Below are 27,981 nucleotides of genomic sequence, written 5' to 3'. Positions count from 1 at the left end.
AAATTTTGCACTCCTGCAGACTTCTGCAAGTGAACAATGACACAGACATCTCTGCTCTGCTGCAGGGAAGCTGAACAGTTTATACAGACAAGTCAACTTCTGGCACGCTGTGCCTTATAAAAAAAAAAAAAAAAAAGTGATGAATACTAAGTTTTTAATGTTTGAGACAGAATAGATGTCAAAAGAGAAAAAATAAGCCGCTATATGACATTAAATAAGAAGGTAGTTTTGTAATTTCCCGACTTCAGTGAATGCAACACAAGTACAACAATCTCCGTGTTTTATTTGCTGACAGCTGGTGTTTTATCCCTAATCAGAATTCATTATTTTGAATTAAAGCAGACATGCTCAGTGGTTAAAATACACATCAGATGATTTTTGTTTAAAGAGTAGAACCAACTCTTGCGATGGCTGCCAGTAAACAGACCAGTCTCTTAGTTAACACGCTTAATAAGTAAACAAACAAGTCATTTAAGCCCTGTATGTCCTCAAAATTAACATGAATATGAGGCAGATTATTTGAACAGTATTGATACTTCCAAAGTTAAGCTAACTATGCTAAACCGTTAGCCTTGGCCTTTTCTGTTACACACGTTTGCATTAAAATCATTAAGGAAGAAGTGCTGCTGTGAGTGTGTGCACGTACATGCGTGTGTCGTGTTGTTGTGGATGTGGACAGTTTTGCCATCAGTATTAGAAGTTTGTTTCTAAATGCTGCTTAAGTTCAAATGTAGATAGAAAACAAACAGCTTTATTATGACCTGAAGGTCTCTGGCTGTTCAGTACCTGAAGTCCAGCTGTTAAAGATGGGTTTACATCTTGTTGCTTTATGCTTATGCTTATGTTTACAATATATTTGGAATAGAAAGCCAGTCTTATTATGATCTCAGTTTTGTGTGTGTTGCTCCTGAATGGGTCTGTTGGAGTCTGAGAGAGATTAAATCAACAGTTCTGAATGAGCTTTATTTAATATATGCAGAGATTCTTCAGTGTGGTTCTGCTTCTGTCATTTAGCAGACATGACATAAACAACACGAGCAGTAAATCAGAAAGGAGATTCCAGCATGGATAAGTGTTGGTCAGACTGCTGGGAGTACAGTTTGACACATGTCCTGCTATGCAGTACTAGAGGATTTTTCTGGTTGTTGATTAAGATGAGACGACCTGATAGGAACTTTGCAATAATTAATTAAATGAATTTGGTTACTTTGAATGATTACCTACCAGATAACTGAGTGGCCCTAACTGTTGCTTTGTATTGTTCATGTTTTACTCCATGACTGTTTAGCTGAAACTGACTATCCTCTGCACCCCCCAGGCCTGGCCCCTGACCGACCTCTAGTTGACCCTGACTTGATTTTCCTTTTGATGCTGTTTGCTCTGACTGTGACATGGTGGAGGCTGCAGCTCTCCCGTCTCAGTTCTCGTTACTTGAGCTTACTCTTTAGCTGAAAACAAGTCCATGTTTTGGCGCTCTCTTATGAATGACTTTCTGGATGCCATTTTCCTGAATGTTTTCCTCCCACAGGTTGCAGACGGGGAAATTTCCTTCTGGCTCTCTTTTCAGGTCTTCCTTGGACCAAAAGTACTTTTTCTGGTTCTGATGTATATGCGCATGCGTAACATGGAAACATGGGCTTTTTTGTGATTCTTTTTGCAGGACCCTCACCCAAGTGGGCATGGTTCCTTCCAAGACTGCCTGTTCAGACACAGCTCTGTGTGAAAGTAATGTTTTAACATATTGTCCTAACCTCATAAGAACCCTTTTCAGGCATTTGCACACAGGTGAAAGCTGCCCTTCATGAATCAGCATCTACGCAGCTCTATTCACTTCAGCCTGGAGATTTTGTCCTGATAAGAAGCTTTAAACATCAGCGCTGGAACCAACATCGATGGTTTAGGCCATTTCAGGTTTTCCTGACGACCCAGACAGCGGTAAAGGTCGCAGAGTGAGCTGCTTGGCACTACAGATTGCTTGAACCTCCTGAAGCTCTTCAGTCTGAAATTACAGAAGAATAACGCACCACCCAACAAAGGGCAGAATAATCCCTGTGGTTGCGTGGGTAAGTGAGATAGTCTACTCTCACACCTGAAGACCAGCCTTCGCTCTCAAGCAAGATCAGTGTGAAGCTGAAGTGAATGGCTCCTCACTATTGTAATTTCTGAAAGATTCTTTTAAAACCTTATAGGCATGAGGCTCCTGATGTTTTGAGAATGTTGTCTTCTGTATGTATTTTTGCGTTCTGATAACAATTTCTCTTCTTATTGTTGGTCCTGTAGGACCAAGAGGAGGGAGAATGTTGGGGAAAATTGTTATGAGTTTGGTTTGAATTAAGTATTAGACATATATGCATTGATTTGCTGTGATCCTGCTGTGTTTTGTGTCTATGCACAAAGCTTTCTTTAAGTCATATGATCCTTGTCTGGAATGTGCAGACAAAGTCTGAGACAGGAAGAGTTTCCTGCAGGGCATCGGTTTTTGTCAACTGCTTGGTTGACCAGTTGTCTAAAGGTTAGAGGTTAAAGGTAATAAAGTAATATAGTGAGTGATTGATGCTTAGTGAGTTCAGTTTAGTCTTAAATAAGAGATAATGATTGTTTCATATGGTGTGCTCAGCAACTAGGAGGAGTTAAGCATGGTTTATAATTGGGTGTTACTTCAGCATCTGGAGAGAGAGTTCTCTCTCCAAGCTCCAGCATGTGCTTGTATTAGTTTATAATAAAATGTTCATTGTAAGAAGACAGTTGACTCATAAATGTATTACAACTTCTCAAGACCAGAGTATTTTCCACCACACATTCCTGTTTAAAATCCCTTTGAGAGCTGTTATAACATGAAGGTACAATCTTGTTCCAGTACTGCTCTCATCATCTCGTGACAAAAAGCATTATGATATTTTTACACTGATGCCCCACAGCTGCATCCCTCTAATCATAATCATGTTTTAGAACGAGACGTGATCCAAAACAGCCTCATTAAAAGTCCCTTTATATTACTCTGTTTGTCTTTTGTCTGGTTGGTGCTCTGCTTGCCAGGCTCCTGGCTGTGTCCACCTGTGCCTGGTAATTGCACTCATGTTGCTCACTTGTTTCTCGTGGTATTTAAGTCTCCTCTTCTCACTCCTCCAGTGCTGAATTGTCTGCTGCCGTTTGTCCAGCGAGCCCGTGTCTCTGTCGTATCCTTTGTACAGAAGAGTAGGTGAACTTGTTTTTTGTCTTGTCTGTTCTCATGTTTATGACCCTTGCTGTGCTTACTATCAGCCTTTGTAAGGCAAATTGTTTGCTCTCAGATATACTGACTATTGCTGGCACCTACATATTTCTTTGGATTTGTGTCTTTATCTTTGAAACCTGCTCTGCAGTTCTTCCTCACGCTCCCCATCATCAGTTTTGATGCCATCGTTAACTACCTCTGTTTCCCCACAGTGAACCATCAACCACCTAACCCTCCGGTGTGCACCCCTATGAAAACAGTTAATATATTACTCATAAAACTTTCAACTTTTCAATCCAAGTTTGGGTTACTTTGTGTGAAATTGTCTTTAGTCGTTAACTTCAAACTTCAGCAGTGCGCCTTGAAGAGAGACTTATTTTGGAAAAATAAGACTTGTTCTGCATCTCCACCTAATGTCAATTTTAAATAATGCTGTCGTTTTTTTAACCTTAAAAAGTAGGAAGTTAAATTACTTTTGCTTTTTTTTTGGTTTCCTGTTAAAATGAACTAGTATCCTTAGTTTAATCACTTGACTGATAAAACTGAGCTACTAATTGTTCAGTTCTTTTATACTCACGGAAAAACGATTTCTCATTGATTTTTCTTACTTGACGGTTAAAATTTTATTTTACAATTCGTCACTGAATGCACAATTGTTAACTCCACTCAGAAAACAAATATTGAAACACTGTATCAACAATGTTAGCAACAGTTCTGGATGTCTAGAAGCCCAAATAAAACAGGAAAGGAGCAATAGGAAAGTCTAAATTTCAGCTCATGCGACAGTATAATCATGAGGCGCGTTCTCAGTGGTGTTACTAACAGGCTTGTCATGATCACATGACTCATAAGATTGTGGCTAAAAGCTGATCTATGGCCAACAAATCGTTACGGGTCCAACTCTTGATGATAGAAAGTAAAGGTATTTTAGAGTTGCTACTTCTATATTTTTCTGAGTTTGATTTGCAATCTGAGCTATCAAAATATGCTCTCTCATGCTGTAATAACATGCTCCAGGGGTTATTGCACTTTACAAAGGAGGTAGACCCTGAGGAAGACAGGGATGGAGTGGAAGCATGGGTCACTCCATGCCTTTAAAATGATCCACTTGAATATAAGTGTAATTTAATGAAAGGAAAAGAAGCGACTGCAGGGTGTTTTTGTGTAACTTCAACCAAAGCATGCCATAGACATTTCATTAAGACCTCAAGAAATTGTGTCAGCTAGTGAAAAAAAGGTCAGAATGTAAGTCTTGATTAAGAAAAACTGATCCAGCTATTGTATTGGACCCAGCTTAACAGCCCACTTAATGAAATGTCAAATTCACTAAGATACATTATCTGTTCTGCATTTTTCCTCTAACCTCTTAAAAATGCAAGAATCAGATTTTTCCTAACCCACAACTTTGGAAAAAGTCATTCACGTATTAATTGTATGACACCCTATCACTTCCACTAAAAGAAAGTATGACACTAAAGATTGCATAGAGATATCTTTAAATATTTAGTCTTGATATCAAAGGATATAAAACTATGGTTGTTTGAGCAGCAGTGGAGCAAAAACTGCACAACTGTAGCTAAATGAACCCAGTTTGTTTTCCCTTTTCCTTGCTAAAAGCTTTTAAACCTTTTACTTCCTAATTCAGTGTTTTCTTTTCTCTGTCTCTTTTACATCTGTCTTTCCTTTTCATGAGCAGAACCTGGTAGTGTGTTTTTAGAGGTGCAGAAGAGTTTGCTTTCAAAATGTTTTCATCTAATGAGGATCTGAATCTGCAGGCATCTAATCATAAAACCAAGCATTCTGCCGAGCCAAACTGCTCAGCAAAGCATCAGAAATGTTACACCATCGCAAGAGATGAGTCATTTGCTTCTCAAAACTCATGGTAACATAAGGCAAAGGAACATTCACACCTCCTATGCATGTATATGTGCTCAAACACCTGCTTACATATGTATGGCATGAGTAAGAGCCTGCTGGTTTTATTTTCTGGGGATACAGGCTCTTTTATGTGCAACTAAGGAGTAATAAAAGAAGACTGACATCAGGTTTTTTGTTGTTGTTTTTTTGTTTGTTTTGTTTTTTTTTGCATCTAGTGAATTGAGAAGTGTATTTAAGAACCAAACCATGCAGTACAAGCTGCTGTCAATACCCATTATACACTGAGGGTGAACAGACACAGTGCCAAGATGCTGCAGAAACAAAACAAGTAATAAGAGAATGAAAAGCGAGATGATAAGAAAGAGGTTGGAAATAGGTGGTGAAAACAGAAGACATGCTGAAGGATGTGAGGAAGGGTTAGTCTGAAAACAAGTGAACAGAGAAAATAGTCAAAATGTCAACTGATATTTTGTTTTCTTAATGTTATTTGATGTAAATGGAAGCAATGATCTTAAATCAACATGTGACATCTATCTTGGAAATTTATTATAATAGCAAATGTTCTATAACTGGCCACTGAACTGATATATTATAGCATGACCAAACTTGTGATTCACACTTTCGTGACATCATTCAGGTCTAAGGTTACCTTCAACAGCAAAAGAAGGTTCCTCCAACTGGCCATGTCCACATGATCCGAGGCAAAAAGCCACCCAGTCACAATCATATAGAAGAGAAGAAGGACACCAGAAGGACAGAGATGGACTACAGAACAGGAGACCTGAATATGGGCTGTTCTAAATATGAGCCGGCCCCTAAGATTATATGGGCCAGATCAGGATGTTCTTACAAGAAATGTCACATGTGAACACCCAAAATGAATTCAGAGAACCAGTATACGTGTTGGTTTCCAGTTGTGGTAAAAATGTTTAAGGATTTAATCTTTTGAAAAGGACTAGTTTGACATTTTTCTGTTTCATAAGAGGAGAAAGTAAATACCACTTTCATATGCTGTGTTTTCTATGGCACTGAAGCGAGGGGAGTTAGTTAGTAAGACAGGGAGATCTGTCAGTGTTTACATGTTCTTGTCATCATTTTTTCTCAGTCTCACATTAGCATGTTGACTCCCTGCAACAGACAGACTGCATAGTACGCTCTTCTTTCTTTGTGTTTATCGTATCTCAGTATTGCTTGTGTCTCGGTGAGCGCACCAGCTCACTAAGCAGGGCATCACCATGCAAATATGAGAATGAGAAGGGACGCCTGCAAAACCCTGCGAGTATGACACTGTGGGAGCAAGAGCACTAACAGGGCTGTTCAATTATTTATAAGCAGAGATTGTCTGTTTATCAAACTGACGCCCCGAGCATCGGCCATGATTAGACTCAAACAATGGTGGTCCTCACTGAACACTGCTGATGCAGCTTTCAAGATATGAATAAAGCACAGACAGCATCAAAAAAGAGCTGAAAGTGTGTGTTTAGAAAACTGTGAAAATACATGTTGTATCTACTATGAAAAATGACATACAGTATCCAGTCATCTGTCAAACCACTCTGTAGTGTGTTGTAATGTGAAACAAACCTAATATTCATTGTTAAGTCTGTTATGTAATCTAAGCTTTCTGCCATGTTCAAGTGCTGCCAGGTGTGTGTCAGTCACAGGTGTACAACTGGAACCTGATTGGCTTGTAATAAACAGCCAGATTTATCAGAATGAGAATCAGGTGTCAGTGGCAAGATCATAATTTCCCGATCCTAACTCCATCATCCAAGACGACATCGCTGTCCCCCACAGAGTACCTTGCTTTAGAGAAGCTCCAGAATTCGGGGGTGGAAAAGATGAAATAACCTGCTGTGAGTTCAGACTTCATTCTAAATGTGCTGTTTTTATTTTTCTCCCTATCACTGTGGAAGGTCCATAATGAAACTTAAAAGTAAAAAGTAAATACCATTATTAGAATATTGGATTAGCTGTGTTGCTCATTCTTCAGAAGGATAATCCTCACAAGTTATATCTTGTTCTAAAAGTGACTAATCAGGCTTTCTAAATATATATAATACAATGGCAACTGGTATTATTAGAGAGTAATAATCAACCAAACACAACCTTCCTTACCTTTATGTTTGAGCCCCACTCCCTCATCAAAACACAAACACCTTCCTTTAAAAGTCCTCATGCTTCATGTTTCCACTTATTACAAGATGTTGGTACTCTACAGGGTTCTGAGCTCCTCAACTTCAACATACACACAGGTTGCAACTCCTTTACTTTAACACTTTCAAAAAACACGCTTTAAAACCTCTAGAATATCTTTAAAGGAAAGTCAACATGGAAACCAGGAAGCTTTACCCCATTGACAGTCCCAGACTTACCTCTGCAAATTTGTTTAATATGCATAAAAACAGGGGAAACAAACAGAAAAAAAACACTCAACATAACTTTGAAATTTATACACTTCAGTCTGAGATTTTATGCCTGACTGAGTTTTGAGTGTTTTGTTTTAAGAGTACCAGAAACTTCCACCAAAAAACACACATCACCCTTTTATGCTTTAGATGCTTTAACAGCACAGAACACAACACCTTCAATTATCTGGATATAAGTTAAACTTTTGTTAAATATCCTCCCCCTTTAGAGCACAAGGAAAACAAATTGCCAACTTAATTTGCCTGAAAAACACTCGTTGACAAGCACATTGTGAAAACCAGCGGCAAATTTATAGTTGTTTGATTTGTGCTGTTAATCGTAAGTCAAGTACTGCGTTTCATTTAATCCATGCTTTAGGCCTTCAACTCCTGAGAGATATCTAATTCTGTTTGACTTTATGCTTGATTGTCTTCACCTATTGCTTGTTTTCATCCACTTTACACAGAAAAGCTTATGTGCAAGCAGTTTGTGTGATCTTGTTGCAAAGTGCAGCTTGTCAGAGGTTTATTTGAACCAACATGACTTTGGTTTGCGTTGAAAAATGTGTCAAAAGCTGTAAATCACTGCAATGTGAAGGGTTGATTCCCAGTGTGACCTGCAATACCGGATTCCGTTAGAACTCCAGTTTTAATTGTAATATCTAAACGTTTATAGATGAATATTTCAATACTCTTCCTTTGTATTAATACTGAGTTGGTCTATTGTGTATATTCTTTTCAACAGGACATAATAGTACCCATGAGTCTAAAGAAATGGCATGCAATGTTAGAAGAGCCACAGGTTCACTGGAGAGCTGAAGTGTAATATTTTCCCATCGAAATGAGACGTCTTGTCAGAGTGAGGGAGCATAAATGAGGAGCCGATTCTAGAAGAGCTGAAAATGGGCTCTGTAGGGATTTAAAGATGGGTGGTATGGCAGGATCAGGGAGACATGGAGGGAGGGAGGAAGTGTTCAGTTGTAATGGGGCAGGAGCCAGATGCTCCAGTTTCCTTGACAGAAATGGAGGTCAAGTGCAACTTTATGAGAAGGCAACACAGGGAGAGAGCCACAGATATGAAGCGGAAGACGGAGCGGAGGGAGGCAGCATGATGACTTTAACTAGCAGTAAGGGACACTGTTTTTGGATACAGATTATAGAGAGTCTCATCTTTTCAGCTTCAGCCAGTAAGAAGAAGAAAGCACAAAGGAAGATCCACTGCGGTGTCTCCTTCCAAGATGGATGCAGGGAGTTAACAGGCTTGATGAGGAGCCTTAGAACATTAATAGGTGTAAGCGATAGGGAGGGATAAAAATAAAAACATATGTTAACTTTGCAGGGAAGACAGATGGTAATGCAGTGGCATGAGCTTATGAGGAGCACTAATGGATAGAGAGAGTATACAGAGAGAGCACATGATGATCTCAAATAGTACATCTGGGAATGTGAGTCTCACCTGTTTCAGGAGGGAAAAGAGGCATAAGTATATTTTAGAAACGCAAGCATTAGGTTGAAAAATAGCCTCAGTGTGTGACTATTTCAGCTCATACAAGGAGTCCTCTGGGCCCAGGTGATAATGACATGCTGCAGAGTAATGTAAAGATAAACACACAATGAAACAAGCGCTGTCCTGACAGCTTCTCAATGAACTTACAGGAAAAGCACCGGTTAGAGTTTTTGTTTTAACGGGAATGAAAACAGCAGACAGTTGCAGGGAGGATTGAGAATTGAACCGATGCAGCTGCTACAACTGCCAAAGAGAACAAGGCACGCTGAGCAAACAACAGACTTCAAAGTCAACAAATCCTACATCATCACGAGCCAAGTTCCACCAGCATGTATAAGCTACAACTGTAGCAAGGCAGATAAGAAGAGAGCAAACATGTTAACTTATGCGACAGCAAACTGAAACATATGCTGAAACTGGGAAATTTATGTCTAATCAAATATTACAGCACAAGATGAAAGATTATGGCTGGATCTAAATGCTAATTCCGTCATGTTAAGTCTGTTTTTTAACAGCCATTACAAGTATATTGGTTTCTTTTTCAGATCTAATGTAGGAGAGTAGGAAATAACTGGTCATCACAATGGGAAGTCCAACACAAGCCAAGCAAAATCTGAAAGGGGAAACCAAAGCTAGCTCTCAGGGACACCAAAGCAATGTTGGCTCTCTTCATCCCCTTGTGGAAATTTTCATTTGTTCGTTGGTATAAATTGTATGTCTTATGTATTCTTGCATTTTTTGTATTTATATGTTTTTTATCCTGTGATGCACTTGTGCTTTGTTTCTGTGTGAAGTGCAATAAATACATTTTTACTGTATTTACTTTACATAAAGACTGGAAGTTTCTGTTTTCCTATTGTAGAGTAGGAACGGTTGTAAAATAACATGCAAAGTTGGATACGATAGCAGAAAAGGGTAAGGTAAATTACTTTAGTCTCTACCACAAGAACATCATGTTGGGGAAAATTGTTATGAGTTTGGTTTGAATTAAGTATTAGACATATATGCATTGATTTGCTGTGATCCTGCTGTGTTTTGTGTCTATGCACAAAGCTTTCTTTAAGTTATATGATCCTTGTCTGGAATGTGCAGACAAAGTCTGAGACAGGAAGAGTTTCCTGCAGCGCATCTGTTTTTGTCAACTGCTTGGTTGACCAGTTGTCTAAAGGTTAAAGGTAATAAAGTAATATAGTGAGTGATTGATGCTTAGTGAGTTCAGTTTAGTCTTAAATAAGAGATAATGATTGTTTCATATGGTGTGCTCAGCAACTAGGAGGAGTTAAGCATGGTTTATAATCGGGTGTTACTTCAGCATCTGCAGAGAGAGTTCTCTCTCCAAGCTCCAGCGTGTGCTTGTATTAGTTTATAATAAAATGTTCATTGTACGAAGACAGTTGACTCTTAGATGTATTACAACTTCTCAAGACCAGAGTATTTTCCACCACAGTTTTTGGGGGCTCGTCTCGGGATCCTGCGTCAGTCCGCCCAGGTTGGGGATAGACGGGTTGGCCACCTGAATCCACAGATTCATCCTAAGAACCTCAATTAGAGAATTTCAGAGGACAGGACGTCTTTCTCCCACCCGTGGTCGACTACGCCAGGACTCCTTCTGAACCAGTGTGAAAAGACAATGGTGAGAAGTGTTATTCTAAATTTATATTAATTTTCAGACTCAAACTGGAGTCAAACATTACTAGAAATTTATCACAAATTAATAATCAATATCTTAATTAATAATCACAATATTTTTCTGTTTTGTGGTCAATTGTCTTCATTATTCTCATTGTGACAGGGATTCTCCTCCTCACCTCCTCATCGAAAGAATAACTCAAGGGATAAGAGAATAACTTAAGACGAGATCAGGTTGACGTCATAAATAAAATCCTGTGAGTTTAAGTTAAGTTTAAGTTAAAGTTTAAGTTAAAAATCGTGAGTAACAAAAGTCGTAAGTGCTGTGAGCTAGACGTAGCAAGACCAGACCAGTAAATCTTGTGAGTTACAAGACCGAGACCAGTAAATTAGTCAGTAAGTCCTGTGAGCTCGAGAAGCAAGACCAGGCCAACCTTGAGTTAGAAAATTGAGAGGAAAGCCATCTTGAGTGAGGAGGAACAGAGAAGAAACTGTGTGGGCTGGTTTCTGGAGACATTGAGAATTTTGCCTGATAATTCTACAAAGGTGTGGGATTGACCCTCTGTGTACATCCGCTGCAAACAGAACTAGTTCCTTTGCAGTAGGAGGTTGATGTACAGCACCATTAAGAAGTTGAAATCTCTGTCTTCATGTGAGGGGAAACTGGGGTGGTTGTGTAAAATTTCCTGTGTTAAACTTGATTGGACTGATTGTGTGGAGAATTAAAACCACGTCTTGTGAAGCCACACCGGACTCTCGCAGGAGAGCCTAGAAGCTTGTGTGGGGGTAGACAAACGTGGGGGCACGACCCATTCACATGCATTCATCCAACTGTTGAAGTGAATTGTTTGTGTAAAATCTAATTTACTGCAGTAAGAAAAAAAGAAAAAAGAAAAAAAACAAACAACAAAAAATGTATGAGAGAAGGAAGTGAGGAAAAGAGTGTGTTCATTAAAGGCCTTCTGCTCACTGAAGGAGATGATGTCATAGCATGTTAGGCAGAAACAAACATATAAATCCTGTGTAAAATAGCTGCTTGTGCTTTTCTTCCTAAAGCTTTTATAAGAGCATAAAAGCCACTCCCTGTATGAATGTGGAAACCTTTTCCTAAGGAAAAGCATTCTTTATTATCACCTGAGAACATTTTAAAGAGCAACAACATATTAAGAATGAGAAATCTGAAATGTGAGAGATTTGATTTATAGTATTAGGAACTTACTATGTTAAATTACTGTACATTGTGTAGGCAATAAACTTAGGTTTCTGTCTGTTCCCTTTCAGACATTCATAAGGTGATTTTTATTCCTTTACTACTGCAATTATTAATTTACACCTAGCATGTCTAAATAAATTTAGATAAACTGGAAATAAATAATGCAGCTAAAGGATGCTGAAACTAAGCATAATGTTAGGGAAAAAAGAGAAAATTCTTGACCTTAAAATAGGAATGGTGAACCAACGTGCTAGAGTAAATTTCCCTTGCAATAAGTTCACTTTAGCTAAATGTGAGCTAACGGCGAGAAGAGAAGTTCTCAGAACAAGTGTATCTTCTTAGCAAGATCATGTTCAGCTTTCCCAGGAGAGAACTGAGTTATGAATCCACTGATAATATAGTCTCACACACACAATTACAATGTAATGTTCAAGTTACATGATGTTCACAGCACAGAACATGGTCCACATAATATGTTTGCCACAGGATTCAGAAGAAAACTATTATAATTATGAGGCTATGATCTTTATTTTCCCCTTACTGGAGAAGAAAATACACCACATGACCAAATGGTTCAGTCTCAAAAGCTCGTCTGCTGTATGGTGTTGGACGCATTGCAGCTTTCCCTTCTAAACCCTTGTCAGCATGCAGCTTGGTCCACAGGGTCCTAAAATTGTCTATCCTGCCTGAGGGGATTCAGAGGAGGGGCTGGGGGAAAGTGAGTTCTTGATCCGGGTCACTGCAGAGTTCTGGGTGTCACGCGTGGTCAGTCAGGAGACTGGAGCAGAAACGGTCCCTACAACCTACAGCATCATTCCACCTCCCTTCTGTGTCAGCTCTGAGTCCTGGAGCAGAACCTGATATGCAGATGTGGCTGCATGGACCCGGCCGCTGCTGATGGGGCCCGGAGATCCCAGAACCAGAGGGTCTGGCAGAGCCCTGTTGGTTGTGACTGTGAACAGTGTGGATATGGCTCCTATGGTGGACATTTGAGCTGGATTTTCACCTTTGACCTCTGGAGGTGATGGATCCTCCTTGTCCTCAGACTGTGTTTCAGTTGTGGGATTTTCTGGAAGTAAAAGACTAACGGATGTGGCCGACAGGCAGCACAAGTCCCACCACAACTACAGAATCAGATGATGTTTTCTGGAATAAGCTGCACCCTGATTCTGTCAGAAAGACTGTTGGGTTCACTCAGTTCTCTGTGGAAAACCTGGATCTCCTTCCTTGAACTTTTGCCCACTCTCTGATCCTTTACATGTTACTCTTAATTAATTACACATATGAACCTGATTTATCTACCAGGAAGCTTTGATGAACATGTGTCGGGCACTTCCTGGCATGAATTTCTGATTGTATGCTGATTGGAGGAGAGCATGGTGGCTGTGGCGCGTCTGACTCCTGAGCAGATCGAGTGATACGAGCTGAATGATTATCCACAAGACCAGGCCAGGGAATGAGGCCCTACAACCAAACATTTACTCACTGTTTCTGCTTAGCTTTATACCACATTTATGAGCATGCATAAAATTTCGCACTCCTGCAGACTTCTGAAACTGAACAATGACACAGACATCTCTGCTCTGCTGCAGGGAAGCTGAACAGTTCATACAGACTAGTCAACTTCTGGCACGCTGTGCCTTATAAAAAAAAAAAAAAAAAAAAAAGTGATGAATACTAAGTTTTTAATGTTTGAGACAGAATAGATGTCAAAAGAGAAAAAATAAGCCGCTATATGACATTAAATAAGAAGGTAGCTTTGTAATTTCCTGACTTCAGTGAATGCAACACAAGTACAACAATCTCCGTGTTTTATTTGCTGACAGCTGGTGTTTTATCCCTAATCTGAATTCATTATTTTGGATTAAAGCAGATATGCTCAGTGGTTAAAATACACATCAGATGATTTTTGTTTAAAGAGTAGAACCAACTCTTGCGATGGCTGCCAGTAAATAGACCAGTCTCTTAGTTAACACGCTTAATAAGTAAACAAACAAGTCATTTAAGCCCTGTATGTCCTCAAAATAACATGAATATGAGGCAGATTATTTGAACAGTATTGATACTTCCAAAGTTAAGCTAACTATGCTAAACCGTTAGCCTTGGCCTTTTCTGTTACACACGTTTGCATTAAAATCATTAAGGAAGAAATGCTGCTGTGAGTGTGTGCACGTACATGTGTGCGTCGTGTTGTTGTAGATGTAAACAGCTTTACCATCAGTATTAGAAGTTTGTTTCTAAATGCTGCTTAAGTTCAAATGTAGATAGAAAACAAACAGCTTTATTATGACCTGAAGGTCTCTGGCTGTTCAGTACCTGAAGTCCAGCTGTTAAAGATGGGTTTACATCTTGTTGCTTTATGCTTATGCTTATGTTTACAATATATTTGGAATAGAAAGCCAGTCTTATCATGATCTCAGTTTTGTGTGTGTTGCTTCTGAATGGGTCTGTTGGAGTCTGAGAGAGACAAATCAGAGTAAACCATGAGACTAAACTAGACTACATTACTGATTAAATCAACAGTTCTGAATGAGCTTTATTTAATATATGCAGAGATTCTTCAGTGTGGTTCTGCTTCTGTCATTTAGCAGACATGACATAAACAACACGAGCAGTAAATCAGAAAGGAAATTCCAGCATGGATAAGTGTTGGTCAGACTGCTGGGAGTCCAGTTTGACACATGTCCTGCTATGCAGTGCTAGGGGATTTTTTTCTGGTTGTTGGTTAAGATGAGACTACCTGATAGGAACTTTGCAATAAGTAATTAAATGAATTTGGTTACTTTGAATGATTACCTACCAGATAAATGAGTGGCCCTGACTGTTGCTTTGTATTGTTCATGTTTTACTCCATGACTGTTTAGCTGAAACTGACTATCCTCTGCACCCCCCAGGCCTGGCCCCTGACCGACCTCTAGTTGACCCTGACTTGATTTTCCTTTTGATGCTGTTTGCTCTGACTGTGACATGGTGGAGGCTGCAGCTCTCCCGTCTCAGTTCTCGTTACTTGAGCTTACTCTTTAGCTGAAAACAAGTCCATGTTTTGGCGCTCTCTTATGAATGACTTTCTGGATGCCATTTTCCTGAATGTTTTCCTCCCACAGGTTGCAGACGGGGAAATTTCCTTCTGGCTCTCTTTTCAGGTCTTCCTTGGACCAAAAGTACTTTTTCTGGTTCTGATGTATATGCGCATGCGTAACATGGAAACATGGGCCTTTTTGTGATTCTTTTTGCAGGACCCTCACCCAAGTGGGCATGGTTCCTTCCAAGACTGCCTGTTCAGACACAGCTCTGTGTGAAAGTAATGTTTTAACATACTGTCCTAACCTCATAAGAACCCTTTTCAGGCATTTGCACACAGGTGAAAGCTGCCCTTCATGGATCAGCATCTACGCAGCTCTATTCACTTCAGCCTGGAGATTTTGTCCTGATAAGAAGCTTTAAACATCAGCGCTGGAACCAACATCGATGGTTTAGGCCATTTCAGGTTTTCCTGACGACCCAGACAGCGGTAAAGGTCGCAGAGTGAGCTGCTTGGCACTACAGATTGCTTGAACCTCCTGAAGCTCTTCAGTCTGAAATTACAGAAGAATAATGCACCACCCAACAAAGGGCAGAATAATCCCTGTGGTTGCGTGGGTAAGTGAGATAGTCTACTCTCACACCTGAAGACCAGCCTTCGCTCTCAAGCAAGATCAGTGTGAGGTGAAGAAAAAAAAAGCGCTCCACTGCCACTGTGATATGCCAAGTCCCACCAGAACGCCGACAGTGTCTTCACTACACCTCTGTCACCCCCTAAGAGGAATGATTTGTTTCCACTTTTCTTACATTTATTGTTAGACTCAGATTTTGAAGCTGAAGTAAATGGCTCCTCACTATTGTAATTTCTGAAAGATTCTTTTAAAACCTTATAGGCATGAGGCTCCTGATGTTTTGAGAATGTTGTCTTCTGTATGTATTTTTGCGTTCTGATAACAATTTCTCTTCTTATTGTTGGTCCTGTAGGACCAAGAGGAGGGAGAGTGTTGGGGAAAATTGTTATGAGTTTGGTTTGAATTAAGTATTAGACATATATGCATTGATTTGCTGTGATCCTGCTGTGTTTTGTGTCTATGCACAAAGCTTTCTTTAAGTTATATGATCCTTGTCTGGAATGTGCAGACAAAGTCTGAGACAGGAAGAGTTTCCTGCAGCGCATCTGTTTTTGTCAACTGCTTGGTTGACCAGTTGTCTAAAGGTTAAAGGTAATAAAGTAATATAGTGAGTGATTGATGCTTAGTGAGTTCAGTTTAGTCTTAAATAAGAGATAATGATTGTTTCATATGGTGTGCTCAGCAACTAGGAGGAGTTAAGCATGGTTTATAATCGGGTGTTACTTCAGCATCTGCAGAGAGAGTTCTCTCTCCAAGCTCCAGCGTGTGCTTGTATTAGTTTATAATAAAATGTTCATTGTACGAAGACAGTTGACTCTTAGATGTATTACAACTTCTCAAGACCAGAGTATTTTCCACCACAATCATTTTACTGTTCTATTATTTATTAATAACTTGTTTTCTTCCTTTTTGTTGCTGCTGCTTTATTAAGGCTTAAATTATTAAATATTGAGCCTTTGAGACATTTGTTTGAGAATGAGTCAGTAAATTCATTTTTAAAGCATCCTTCAGTAATTAAAAAAAACATTTTAACAGTTTGCAATAATTAGATCCTTAAATGGAAACAACTTTGTTGTAGTTAACTAGTTTTAATTAATACACATCTTGTGCCTTTTCTGGTGGATCATCGTGTGTGAGCAAATCAAAACACACTTTAAGATACATATGGCTACAGCATTATTTCCTCTACGCATGGAAAACAGGGAATATCATCATACTTTTCCAATAACAATGCTGTTATATACAGAATTGAAGATGTTCTGAAACTTAATTAACTCTATTGAGATATTGACATTCATGTATGGTGATCTAAGGTTTTTTTTTTTTTTTTGTCATTTAATATGATTAAAAATATCAAAAGGGGGACTTAATTCTGAGTCTCCCGAGAGATAAGTCAGACTTACTCACTCCAGTCCTCCAAGAGGAGCAATCCAGCAGGTTCTCCATGTATCCCTGCTCCAACATACCCGACTCAAAATAATGAGTAACTGTGCAGGAATTGACATATCTGTTTCATTTAATTCAGATGTGTTGAAGCAGGAATACATGTAAAACCTAAGTTTCTTATAACATAAGAAGCTATAATAAGTTACTGCTGGATTGTGGCTCTCATGGGAACAAAGTGAGAAACGCTGGTGTAAATGCAGAAGATGACTTTTTGGAAAAGGATAATGCCGTGGGAAGGTAGGAGGGGATCATTGTCCTCCACCTCTCTCTGATCTAAGTGCCAATAGAAAACAGTACACATCCAGGGTGTGTGCTTTTGTGTATCTGTAAGAATGTCATAGGTGAGACTGCTGAGGCATATGAAAAAAAGGGTTACTCTTGTACTTTACTCACTGAGAAACTGATTATTTATGTTCACAAATGCATATAAGTGTATGGCTTCTGTCTGCCAACCCAGTGTGGTTGATGTTTCCTCATGCACTTGGTTGTGCGTTGACCAGAATGGAGTAAAAAGCAGCAGTGTGACATCAAGGCCTCCATGCTGTTTTGCTCAGAAGTCAAGCCCAAGGCGAGTAAATCAGGCATCATCACAGACCTTTCATTCCTATTCATTTGCACTGTGCTGAACTCAAGAGCTGTTTGCAGTAACACAATGTGCTATGCCTGCAGAAATGGAACTGAAATAAGCCGAAGATGTTAGATACTCTTTTATGTAATGTTTTACTCATAAATGCCACCTCAACACAAACCTGTTGGCTTTTGAGTGTGAATATTTGGATTCATGCAAACAGTTCAAAGAGTGCACCAATGCTCTTCAATTCTACAGCAGCCTGAATCTAAACCGCAATAAAATACAACCCAAACAGTAATTGAATCCCTTTATTAAAGAATTCTCTCTCTGCTTCTTGAATAACTCAAACACATACTTATCTGCCATTTATTGCTTTCTGTCGCTTTACCCCCAGCTGTGAGACATTCGCTAGAAAGATGGCTTTTCTTGCATTTGGATGTGCTTCTCTGTCACATAATTGGGGGGTTTTCTTAGAGAGCTGGCTTTAAAGGTTTCTTCCCTGCTATCATCACTAATGAGAAAACAAGCAGCATTATACTGATTTGTTCCAGAGCAACAATGGAATCTGTAAGTAACACTTAACAGAGTTGGAGATGTGGTTTTTTTTTTTGTTTTTTGTTTTTTTTAAGGGTTTTCTACCTGTGTTCCCTTTCAAAATTATGCACTTGAAAGATTAAAAAAATATGTACAAGTCCATCCATCTTCTGCCGCTTATCCGGGGTCGGGTCGCAGGGGCAGCAGCCTAAGCAGGGAAGCCCAGACTTCCCTCTCCCCAGCCACATTTGCCAACTCTGCGGGGGGGATCCCGAGGCATTCCCAGGCCAGCCGAGAGATATAATCTCCAATAAATCTCCAATAAATCTGGGTCTCCTCCCAGAGGGACGTGCCTGGAACACCTCACCAGGGAGGCGTCCAGGAGGCATCCTGACCAGATGCCCGAGCCACCTCAACTGGTTCCTCTCGATGCGGAGGAGCAGCGGCTCTACTCTGAGCCCCTCCCGGATGACCGAGCTCCTCACCCTATCGCTAAGGGAGAGCCCGGCCACCCTGCGGAGGAAACCCATTTCAGCCGCCTGTATACGAGATCTCGTTCTTTCGGTCACGAAATGTACAAGTCTGTTATAGTAATCTTATTGTTATATTATAATGTAAATCTTATATTAAAAAATGCACAGATGTTTTTTTTATTATTATTATTTTTTTGCATTTGCCACAGTATAAAACCAATTAATATTGTTAAGGATATTCCTCAATTTATTAACTCTGTTGGCCATCAAAATAAGCAGCTGAGGAAGATTAAGACAAGTATCAGTCATTTCCTTCAATCCAAAAATATTCTAGTGCTTCCACGATGGCAGGAACAAGATGTTCCCATCTGTCACCATTTTAAACTCTCAATACATAATTACATAGATTGTCACCAATTCATCCAAGTCTCATCTATTCCAACTTTCACTCTCACAGCTCTTTTTTTTTTCTCCAAGCAGCATTTGATTACGTTGTTGAATCTTAACCTCTTGCTTTCCTATGTCTGCAAACCTTTTTTGGGGGAAAAAAAGCTGCAGTTGATCAAAAGAAGGTTTTTTTTGTTAGCTCCTTTGCAGTGTGTATTAATGTGTACCAGGCAAGGAAACAGAAGCCGATGCCAACCATGAGGCGATTTCCTCATGGAGCTCAGCAGTGAGCCCAGTCTTGTACTGGATTAAAGCATAATCTAACCAACCAGATTTGTGGCATTAAAATATTTTTCACAACTTCCAAAAGGGAATCCCCTCTTCCCCATGATTGCTGTTGAATTCTTGAGCAGAAAACATTTATGTGTAAATCAGGTAAAACATTAACAAAGACAAAGACCTTAATTATAAGTTTATCGGCTTCTACATACAAAGATCCTTTAACATTATTGTAACAGTGTGGTTTCTGATGCATTTTCGCATTAAAGAGGATTAAATTCCATTTAATACGACTTCAGATAGGCAGCAATATACTCCATGGTTCTCACGGACACAATGAAATAATAAAATGAACACACGTCTGTCTCAGTAATCCTTAATGAAACCCATCAACCAACCAGCCCAACTAATGCTGATAAAGACTGTAAATCAAATAATACGCTCTCGTTTGAGCAACTGTATACTAAGAAATACACTATCTAGAACAGAATCATGTAGTCGTCTCAGCCTTTTCCTGCACAGGAGTCAAAATGTGCACCAAATACAGTGGTATCTAATATCCCCCAGCATATTACAAGAAGACATCTTGATATCATCTTTGTTGTGGTTGAACACAGCACAACAGTGCTGTATTTGACTGAGAGGTAGATTATATCAGTACATTCTCTTGTTTATACACACTACATAAAACTGTGAATAATATTTATTACATGATCAATAAAGACTATAAAATTCAGTTGGACCTGACTTTGTATTGAACTTGGGTTTTCTTAAAAAGAAGATAACAGCAGGGTAGTCTGTTAAGGAGCAATGCTTCCCAAGTTTTACTTAAATTTTTTTTAGATTTTTCTGTGTTTTCTAACTTAGCTGCAGTATCTGGAAAAAAGATTATTGGCCTTAAGCATCATCATAAAGTCAATATGTAAGTAGAAGCATGATTAAATATTTTCATGCTCAAGTAACTCATTTATCCAGAAATCTTCAACTCTCACTTGCAAGTTGTTTTTCAGATACCTGGTCGCTACACCTTTCCTATGTGGTCAGAACCCCCCAGCTGGAGCTTCTTTAGCCTGGCATGCCAGACTGGAGTGCTCCATGGCTGTTTCTCTATTCAGGGTCTGCGCACTTGCGTAGGCTACGAAGTGTTCAGCGTCGTCTGCACACAACTAAGTGCGCTTACTGTCAGTAAAATGAGACGGCCTATCTAGTGTACGAGAATTACCCATAGTGCTCCAGTCCTCCGTTGCCTAACAACTACATATGCCAAGTTTATCTAATTATTGATCCCATTCTTCCACAAAAAACATGAAAATATTTTTTAAATGACAGAATATGGTGCCCGTGATTTAAATTAGATTTTTTTTTTTTTCCTTCGTGATTAAATTACAAACGTGGAGGAGGTGGTTTAGATAAGCTCTCCTCTGGCTGATAGCTCATCCTGTCAAGCTGACGTTAACTTCAGTGAAAATTAGTCTTTGTTAGACACATATACAGTCATCCTCATATGTATTCATAGATCTTCCATTAAAGAAGGAGAAAAACAGCTGCCTTAGAAATAAGCTGAAATTGACAAAAGTAATAATACATAAAAGTTTAATGAAAATCATGACATTATTTTCTAATTCTGATTCAACAGAAAGATTTAAAAAAAAAAAAAAAAAAGCAAACCAATATGATAAAATAACACATGTTAAATCACTCACAAACTTTTTTTTTTTAATCTTTTGATGTTTTGACTACAGTCAGATGTTTTCTGTTCCTCCCAGTCAGACTTCTGCACCTGTTGACAGGTATTTTGTCCCACTGTTCATCTGAAAAATGCTCTAATTTGTCCAAGAGCGATTTGTTTGTTTGTTTGTTTTCTTTAACTCAATTAAATGACAGTGTCTTTTATCACTGGATTATAATTTAGCACATTTCCAATTATTGTTCCTTATTTCAGTTTCCAATTAATTAAGTGACTGTAATAAATTCAGCCTTTTCTTTAATGAAAGGAACCGAAGACATCTGAGGACAACTGTAATGAAATTAATTTGTGGTTATTGGACACAATACCACTGTCCTCCCAGCTTGTCTGCTGGACAAATATGTGTGTATATATATACATAAAAACAAAGAAATAAAAGGCCTGGCTGGTGTGGTACCTACACCGGTGCTCTGCTGCTCATTCTTTTCTATCTGGCACGCAATGAATTGTCGGATAGGAGAGGGCGCTTAGGATACATCTCTTGTATCCTTCGTTTTAAGCTAATCTGGAGCCAAACGAAGGGCGGATTTAAAAGGTGGACTTGAAGGAGCCTTTGAATGGGGACAGAATGCAGCCGACGAATCCACACTTGGAAGTGTGCAGAACCTGAATTGAGAAACACCCATTATATTCAATACAGAGCGACTTGTCTGGAGTCCTTCCCCTTCACAGAGATTCGCATCGGTCTTAAACAAACCGGCCACTCTGATTGGTTGATGTGAGTAGACTCTTGCCTTGCATCACCACGTATTCTTCAAAAAATTCAATATGGCACATGGACGTAGCATGAGTTTCTTTTTGCCGTAAAAAAAAATATTCGTTTCTGACTTACAATCCAGTTCAAATGGCTACACTGAGTTGCCAATAACGCCATGCGCTGCCGCTTTACTGATGTTACATCCACAATTTTTCTAATTGGTTTACTCCGTGCTTGTTTGTCCCACCCTAGAAATCTGTTGTGATGTGAGTGAGTCCCATAGACTGTATATAAAAAGATGGATGTAGCCTCGTTGACATCACCCATAGGTTTCTGAAGAACTGAACTGAAGCTCAGTGGGTGGTTCCTACCATCGCCATCTTGACAGGGGCATGCGTGCTGTCTTGCCTGGAAAATACATATATGGGCAAAGAGGTGGAGCTAAGAGGGGCGCTGTGAGCGTCATGGTGGATGATTGACATCTAGCGAACTCCAAGCTTTCTGTAGCTAAAAGCTAACCGAGCTAACAGGAGCTAACCTGCTAACGGATGTTATTGTTTATTTCTGCTGTAAAGTTGGTCTTTTTAACATGGGAGTCTATGGGGGTTTGATCTGTTTTGGAGCCAGCATCTAGTGGATGAAGGGGGAACTGCAGTTTTATAGACTTCCGCATAGGCTTCCCTTTTAACTGATGAAGGCTCCATCCATCTTTTTACAGTCTATGGTGAGTCCCCAGACTCTACGCTGGTACAGTGAGAGAGTCTGGCTTGCCAAGCTAGAACTTCTTATCCACTGCTGCCATTTTTAAGATTGGTAGTTTTCACACTGTAACACACAAGAGAATAAGCTCTACATCTCAGTGGTTCTTATAACTTGTTGTTGGCATTTAGTTGATTCTTTTCATCTCCACTAAAGACCCTGCAAGCTGTGTTCAGTGGATGCCTTTTTTCTTTCTTTGGCTGAGCTAGATGTCTAAATTTGTTTGCTACACTTCACTGATAACATTTTCATTAATAAAACTTATATCAACAAATTATCTTGCAAATGAAAAGCTGTTTTAACCATGGGATCCCCGGGAAAAGCAGCCAGCTACTTAAGTTTAAAATCACTTCACATAAATGTAAAACTGATTATTTAGAAATGCATTTAAGTGTGAAAAAGAATGTCTTTAGGATTTGGTGAAGTTCTGGAGATTCAGACTACATGGTTCTGATGGGAATTCCAATTAATAAAAAGCTTCCCAAACTTCCACATGAATTTCTATGAGAGGGAGGAGATGGTTGCATCTCTCTCTCTGTGAGACATTAATTTGGGCTTACACTGATTAAGCTGTCCACCCTGCCGTCAGGAGACCATGGTGTATGTGTGATCCACTGTGTGCCTGCGCGTATGCAAGTGGAATCTCAACACCATCAACTGAGCCAGCGATTCACAGAGAGGAAGGACATTGGTAACCAGCAACATAGTGAGATTGCAGATGGGATTCTGTCAACAATTAACAAGGAGATAACTGCAAGACAAGCAGGCGATTCTGCCATCAGCTTGGTCCTCAGGTGCACAGAGGAGGAAAAAAGCAACTAATTGAAAGCAGAGTAAAAAATAGAACTCGGTAATGAGACATGATGAGGAAGCGGTTTTGACTCTTGTCAGCACTTCAGCTTGTTTTGTCATATTAATGAGGGCAAAACAATTCACAAACTGATGCTTTAGCAGCTTGTGTTGTCTAAGAATCACTATTATGGATACCAGTCTTGCAGAAAATATAAAAAATGAAATCATCTACATAACAAAAGCAAGTGAAGGATGGGAAGAATGTGGATGTTTTTAAAGACATGCACATGAAGTTGCGAAAAAAAAAATTATTACACCAACCCTTGTTTACCAAAAATTTCACATTTATTTTTAATGCCTAGTACAACTAAAGGTAGTTTTCTTTTGAAAATTAGGAGGCCTATTTTTTCAGCAATTGTACATAATAACAACAATAAATACACATACCCCATAATACTTTCTACCAACATATGTTACTTGTTGGGTGAGTGACCTCTTACAGACTCTAATCATTTTCATATCAACCGTTAGCGCTGCGGGTCTAATGGGTTGTGAACTTGAATGAATCTGACAAAAGCAGCTTTTGACCCTCACCTCCAAACCAGTAGTGAGGCAGATCATGTCCGACGGGAGAAAATGGCCTGAGAAGGACTGCTGCCCCCCAGGCTTTGTGCTGTCACAACATTCACACAAACATGAATCCTTAAGTTCCCTACAAGCAACATTTCATTGTGCCAGTTTTCTTATTCTGACTTTCACTTAACTCAGTTTGACAGTTTTTCATACAGCTGTTCCTGTCGAGGCGCTGCGATGGACCGGTGACCCGTTCAGGCTGCATCCTGTCTCTCACCTGCTAATAGCTGGGATATTGCAGGCTCCAGCCCTCCACAACCGCAGATTGGACAAAGTGGGAGAATGAATGAATGAATGAATAAATGAATGAATGAATTATCTTTTCAAGTGAGATTTTGATGAACACTAAAGGTGTCCCTGAAGTACAAAACTTTGCTATTTACAGCACCAGTCCAAAGTTTGAACACACTTTCCCAATAAATCTAATGAGATTTAATGATGTTGTAAATTCCCTTGGAGCTGGTCCAAAATACCTGTTTGATCTGCTGATGTCAAAAGAGCCACAAACACTTCTAAGATCATCTGGATCTGGTTTACTTTCCATCTTGAGAGTTAAGATGAAACAGCTGGGAATCAGCTTCTAATATCTGGAACAAACTTCCAGAAAACCTGAATTCTGCTCCAAACTTCAGCTCTTTCAAATAGGCTCTTAAAAATGTCTTTATTTGTCTCTGGTTTTATTTAAAGTAGAGAGAGTTTTTCTTTTTTCTTTTTAAATATATTTTCTGACATATGTACTTTGGTGGTGATGGTGTAGACGATGATGAATACTGCTGACATCTATTTGTGTCATACTGTAACTCACAGTGTGTGATCTGTTGTCTCTTTCTCTTTCTTTTAGCTTGTTGTTTCATTTCTTTAATCATTTTTATCTTTTTAATGTTTCTTTTGCACCTTGCTGTCATGCTTTTCATTTTTTATGTGAAGCACCTTGAGTTGTCGGGCGCATGCTATACAAATAAACCTGCCTTCCCTCGCTTCACCTCCCCTACCCCTGTCAAGTAAGCAGTTGAGACAAAATGTAAAATTACAGCCATGAGATTAGAAGTGCTGATATGTTTGGTCAAATTAGGCTTTTTTTTTTCTTTGTGTTAAACTATACTAAGAAAATGCAAGTGGAAGCCTTCATTTTTACTTAAAAGCAAACCCAAAACTTGTTTTTCTTTTGGAAGAAGTTAAATACATTTCCTTTTAAAAGCTGGATTACAATTTGCTGAAACAGATCATAAACAATATTAGCTATCTGGATTTAGAGTGCAATTTAAGTTTTGTTTTGATTCAGTAAATGTTGATGAAATGTTGTTTATGTCTTTTATAATATGTTGACTTTAAGCACATCTTATCCATAAACATTTGGCGGACACAGAGTCTAAACAAGAAATAATGATGAATGAGGGGAAAAAAATGTGTGATGACCATTTACTTTGTTGTGCACAATGATGGGATGTCAAGGATTTTGTACATAGGTCTTCAATGTAACAAAAGACCATAAAATAGTGCCTTCCATCATCATCATCATAAAGATGCAGGTTATACTAAGGAAGTAGGTAAGTAACTTTTATTTGTATAGCACATTTAAACACAGTATAAACTGACCAAAGTGCTTTACAGAGTTTAAAAAAAAAAAAAGTATGAATACATGTGTGGAGATGTGGTTGATAAAGACTGAAACTGAAACTAAGGCTGTGTACGTGTAAACAGACTAAAGAAAGTGTTATGATGAATATTAAACTAGACATCCAACAATCCTTTGTAACATCAGGTTGAAACATCACTTCCTAATAACTTCTTCTTCAATAGGTGAAGCAGAAGAAGATGATGCCAAATAAAAAAAAAGGTGTGTGACATAAATAAAATCAGCTACATTTATATTTTCCCTTGGGCCCTCACATCATTGGGCAACAGAAGTCAGATGTTTTTTTTAAAAAAAATTATCCATTACTTAGGATTTATGAGACTGCTGCTTCAACCAACACTCCTTTATGGGCTCCAGGTAACAGCTGTCTCCGTGCCTCCTTCTTACTTCAGATATGAAGAAAACAATCAGCTGAACCACAGTGGAGTAAATAAACCTGAGCCAATGCAGCTGCAGCAGATCAATACAACACCTTTCAGAATCAGTCTGATCAGGAATGCACCGAGGATTCGCTCCTTCTTGGAAAACCCATCTTGACTGGGGATGCACCAGCAGGCATTATTTATCTTCAATGCAAGAGTAAAATATAACTGACATAACAGAAATTAGGCTCATTTCACTAAAACTAGGAGAGGAAACGATTAAGTAAATGAGAAGATATCTAGTTTAAGGCTGTGGATTATTTGCTCTCTTCTCTAGAAAGGTCTGTGAGTTTGTGCTCAAATGTTACTCCTGGACTCGGCTTGTGAGTAATCTAGCCTGTGGCTGAAACCTTCTCATGCATCAGAATATACAGCACAGCCATTTGTCCGATGAGGAGCACAGGCTGCTGCCAAACACAAACACTGCAACAGATTCTGTGATCAATCTCGCTGTCGTTTGTGTGACTAAAAAAACCTGAGTAGGATGAAATCATCTGACCCTTTCTGCTGGGTCTCACAGCGTGCTGCTGCTTTACTTTCTTTTTTTCTTTTTTCTTTTTTTTTTTCACGCCGGCCCTCTCTGAGCAGCCGTCATGCGTTACTATTTTCCCACTAAATGCCAGCCACTGCGTCTGTCTGCACCAAAAATCCATTCACTGGTCACAGGCTCAGACTGTTCAGTCGAAATAGAGGAGAGCAGCTGCGCGCGCCAGTGTCACATTTTACTACTGTGGCTTCTACATGTCAGATTACGCGCAGAGCTGCACACCTTTTTGAGTATCTCCCGCGGTCCCCTCCTGACGCATCAGTTTGTTAAGCGGTGGGGGCTGAAAGCGGATTTAGGGACCAAATGTGTCGATCGTCGCAGAGGAATCGATGACATCATGTCTGTGGGGGGAAGATGTAGTTTTGTGCGCCGTGAAAACAGATGCTCGTCTGGCCTCTGCTTGGAGTATCTGAGAGCGGGTGAATCGAGGCGACTGTACCCTGGGATGTGAACGGCGCGCCTGACACATACTCAGACACACGCACGCACGCACGCACGCACACACACACACACACACACACACACACACACACACACACATGCATAGAAACATACGATTTCGGCTACCACCTGCCGCTGTTTAGGACAAATCTTCCCCCCACCACACAAGCGCAATGGCGCACTGTACTTAAACATTTACATCGGTGCAGATGTGGCAGTTTTTGCTGAGGGAAAGAAATTGGTTGTCTGAGAGAAAGAGACTCGTTGGAGAAAATAAAAAACGTAAAATGTGACGAAATGTTAAAGAGGGGAAAAAAATGCAAATGCAGACATCATATCTATGGAGACTGGGAAGCAAGCGTAATGGCATCACCACGGTGCTGATTTTTTTTACGCCAGTCATGTACACAGCATCGGGTTATACCAGGTAACAGTCAAGAAGAGGTTAGAAGGCTGGATTGACAGAGTGAGATGAGCTGGGAACACTGTTTTGAACAGAGTTAAACAGAGTCAAACAATTCTTTTAAAGGTTAAACTTAAAGTTTGTCTTACCTCCACACTTGTCCCATCTGAAAGATGTGTATGACTGTCTGCCAGACCCAGACAGAGAGGCGGCAGCACCTGTCTCTTTGAAAACTGGCTGTAGCTCTACGACTACTCAGACCCTCCACGGAGTCCAGTCCACCCCCAGTGTAATCCTGGACAAACCACCTGAAGCTCAGGATCTGGACCAGAACCGAGGGCACTAACACAAAGAACAGGGTCAGGCCTGACCACAAGAAGTTATGCTTGTGGTAATAGTCGATAGCAAGCCACAAATCGGTCCCCACGTCCCAGAAGAACACCAGCAGCGCCAGGATGATCCACAGGCAGTCCAGCCAGAGGCGCTCCTCCTGCGGTGGTCGCCCTGCATCTTTCCCCTTCCTCTTCCTCCGGAGGTAATGCAGACAGGCGCTCCGGCAGCCCCAGTAGCACGAGGAAGTGTTGCAGCAATGGCAGATGTGGAATGAACTGCTGTCCCGAGTGTCGTCCTCTCCAGTCCCCACCACCTCGTCCAGGTTGTGCAGCTGGGCGAAACCGGTGACGACCCCGCGACCATCGGATTTCGCTGCCAT

At 39.8% G+C, this 27,981-nt stretch overlaps 1 protein-coding gene across 1 annotated transcript in view; it reads right to left on the bottom strand.

The window, feature by feature from the left end:
* Window positions 1–27,981, bottom strand: part of xkr6b (XK, Kell blood group complex subunit-related family, member 6b) — a gene marked incomplete at both ends in the record, with an annotated part of 72,199 nt that extends 44,218 nt beyond the window's left edge. The window contains one exon of the mRNA XM_079255648.1: window positions 27,419–27,981. Coding sequence (XP_079111774.1) covers window positions 27,419–27,981 — 563 coding nt within the window. The remainder of the gene's footprint in view (window positions 1–27,418) is intronic.

This window comes from Telmatherina bonti (assembly GCF_933228915.1).
Source record: "Telmatherina bonti genome assembly, chromosome: 16".
In the NCBI taxonomy this organism is placed as follows: Eukaryota; Metazoa; Chordata; class Actinopteri; order Atheriniformes; family Telmatherinidae; genus Telmatherina; species Telmatherina bonti.
The sequence above is the reverse complement of the archived record's forward strand: the minus strand, read 5'-3'. Positions and strand labels throughout refer to the sequence as shown.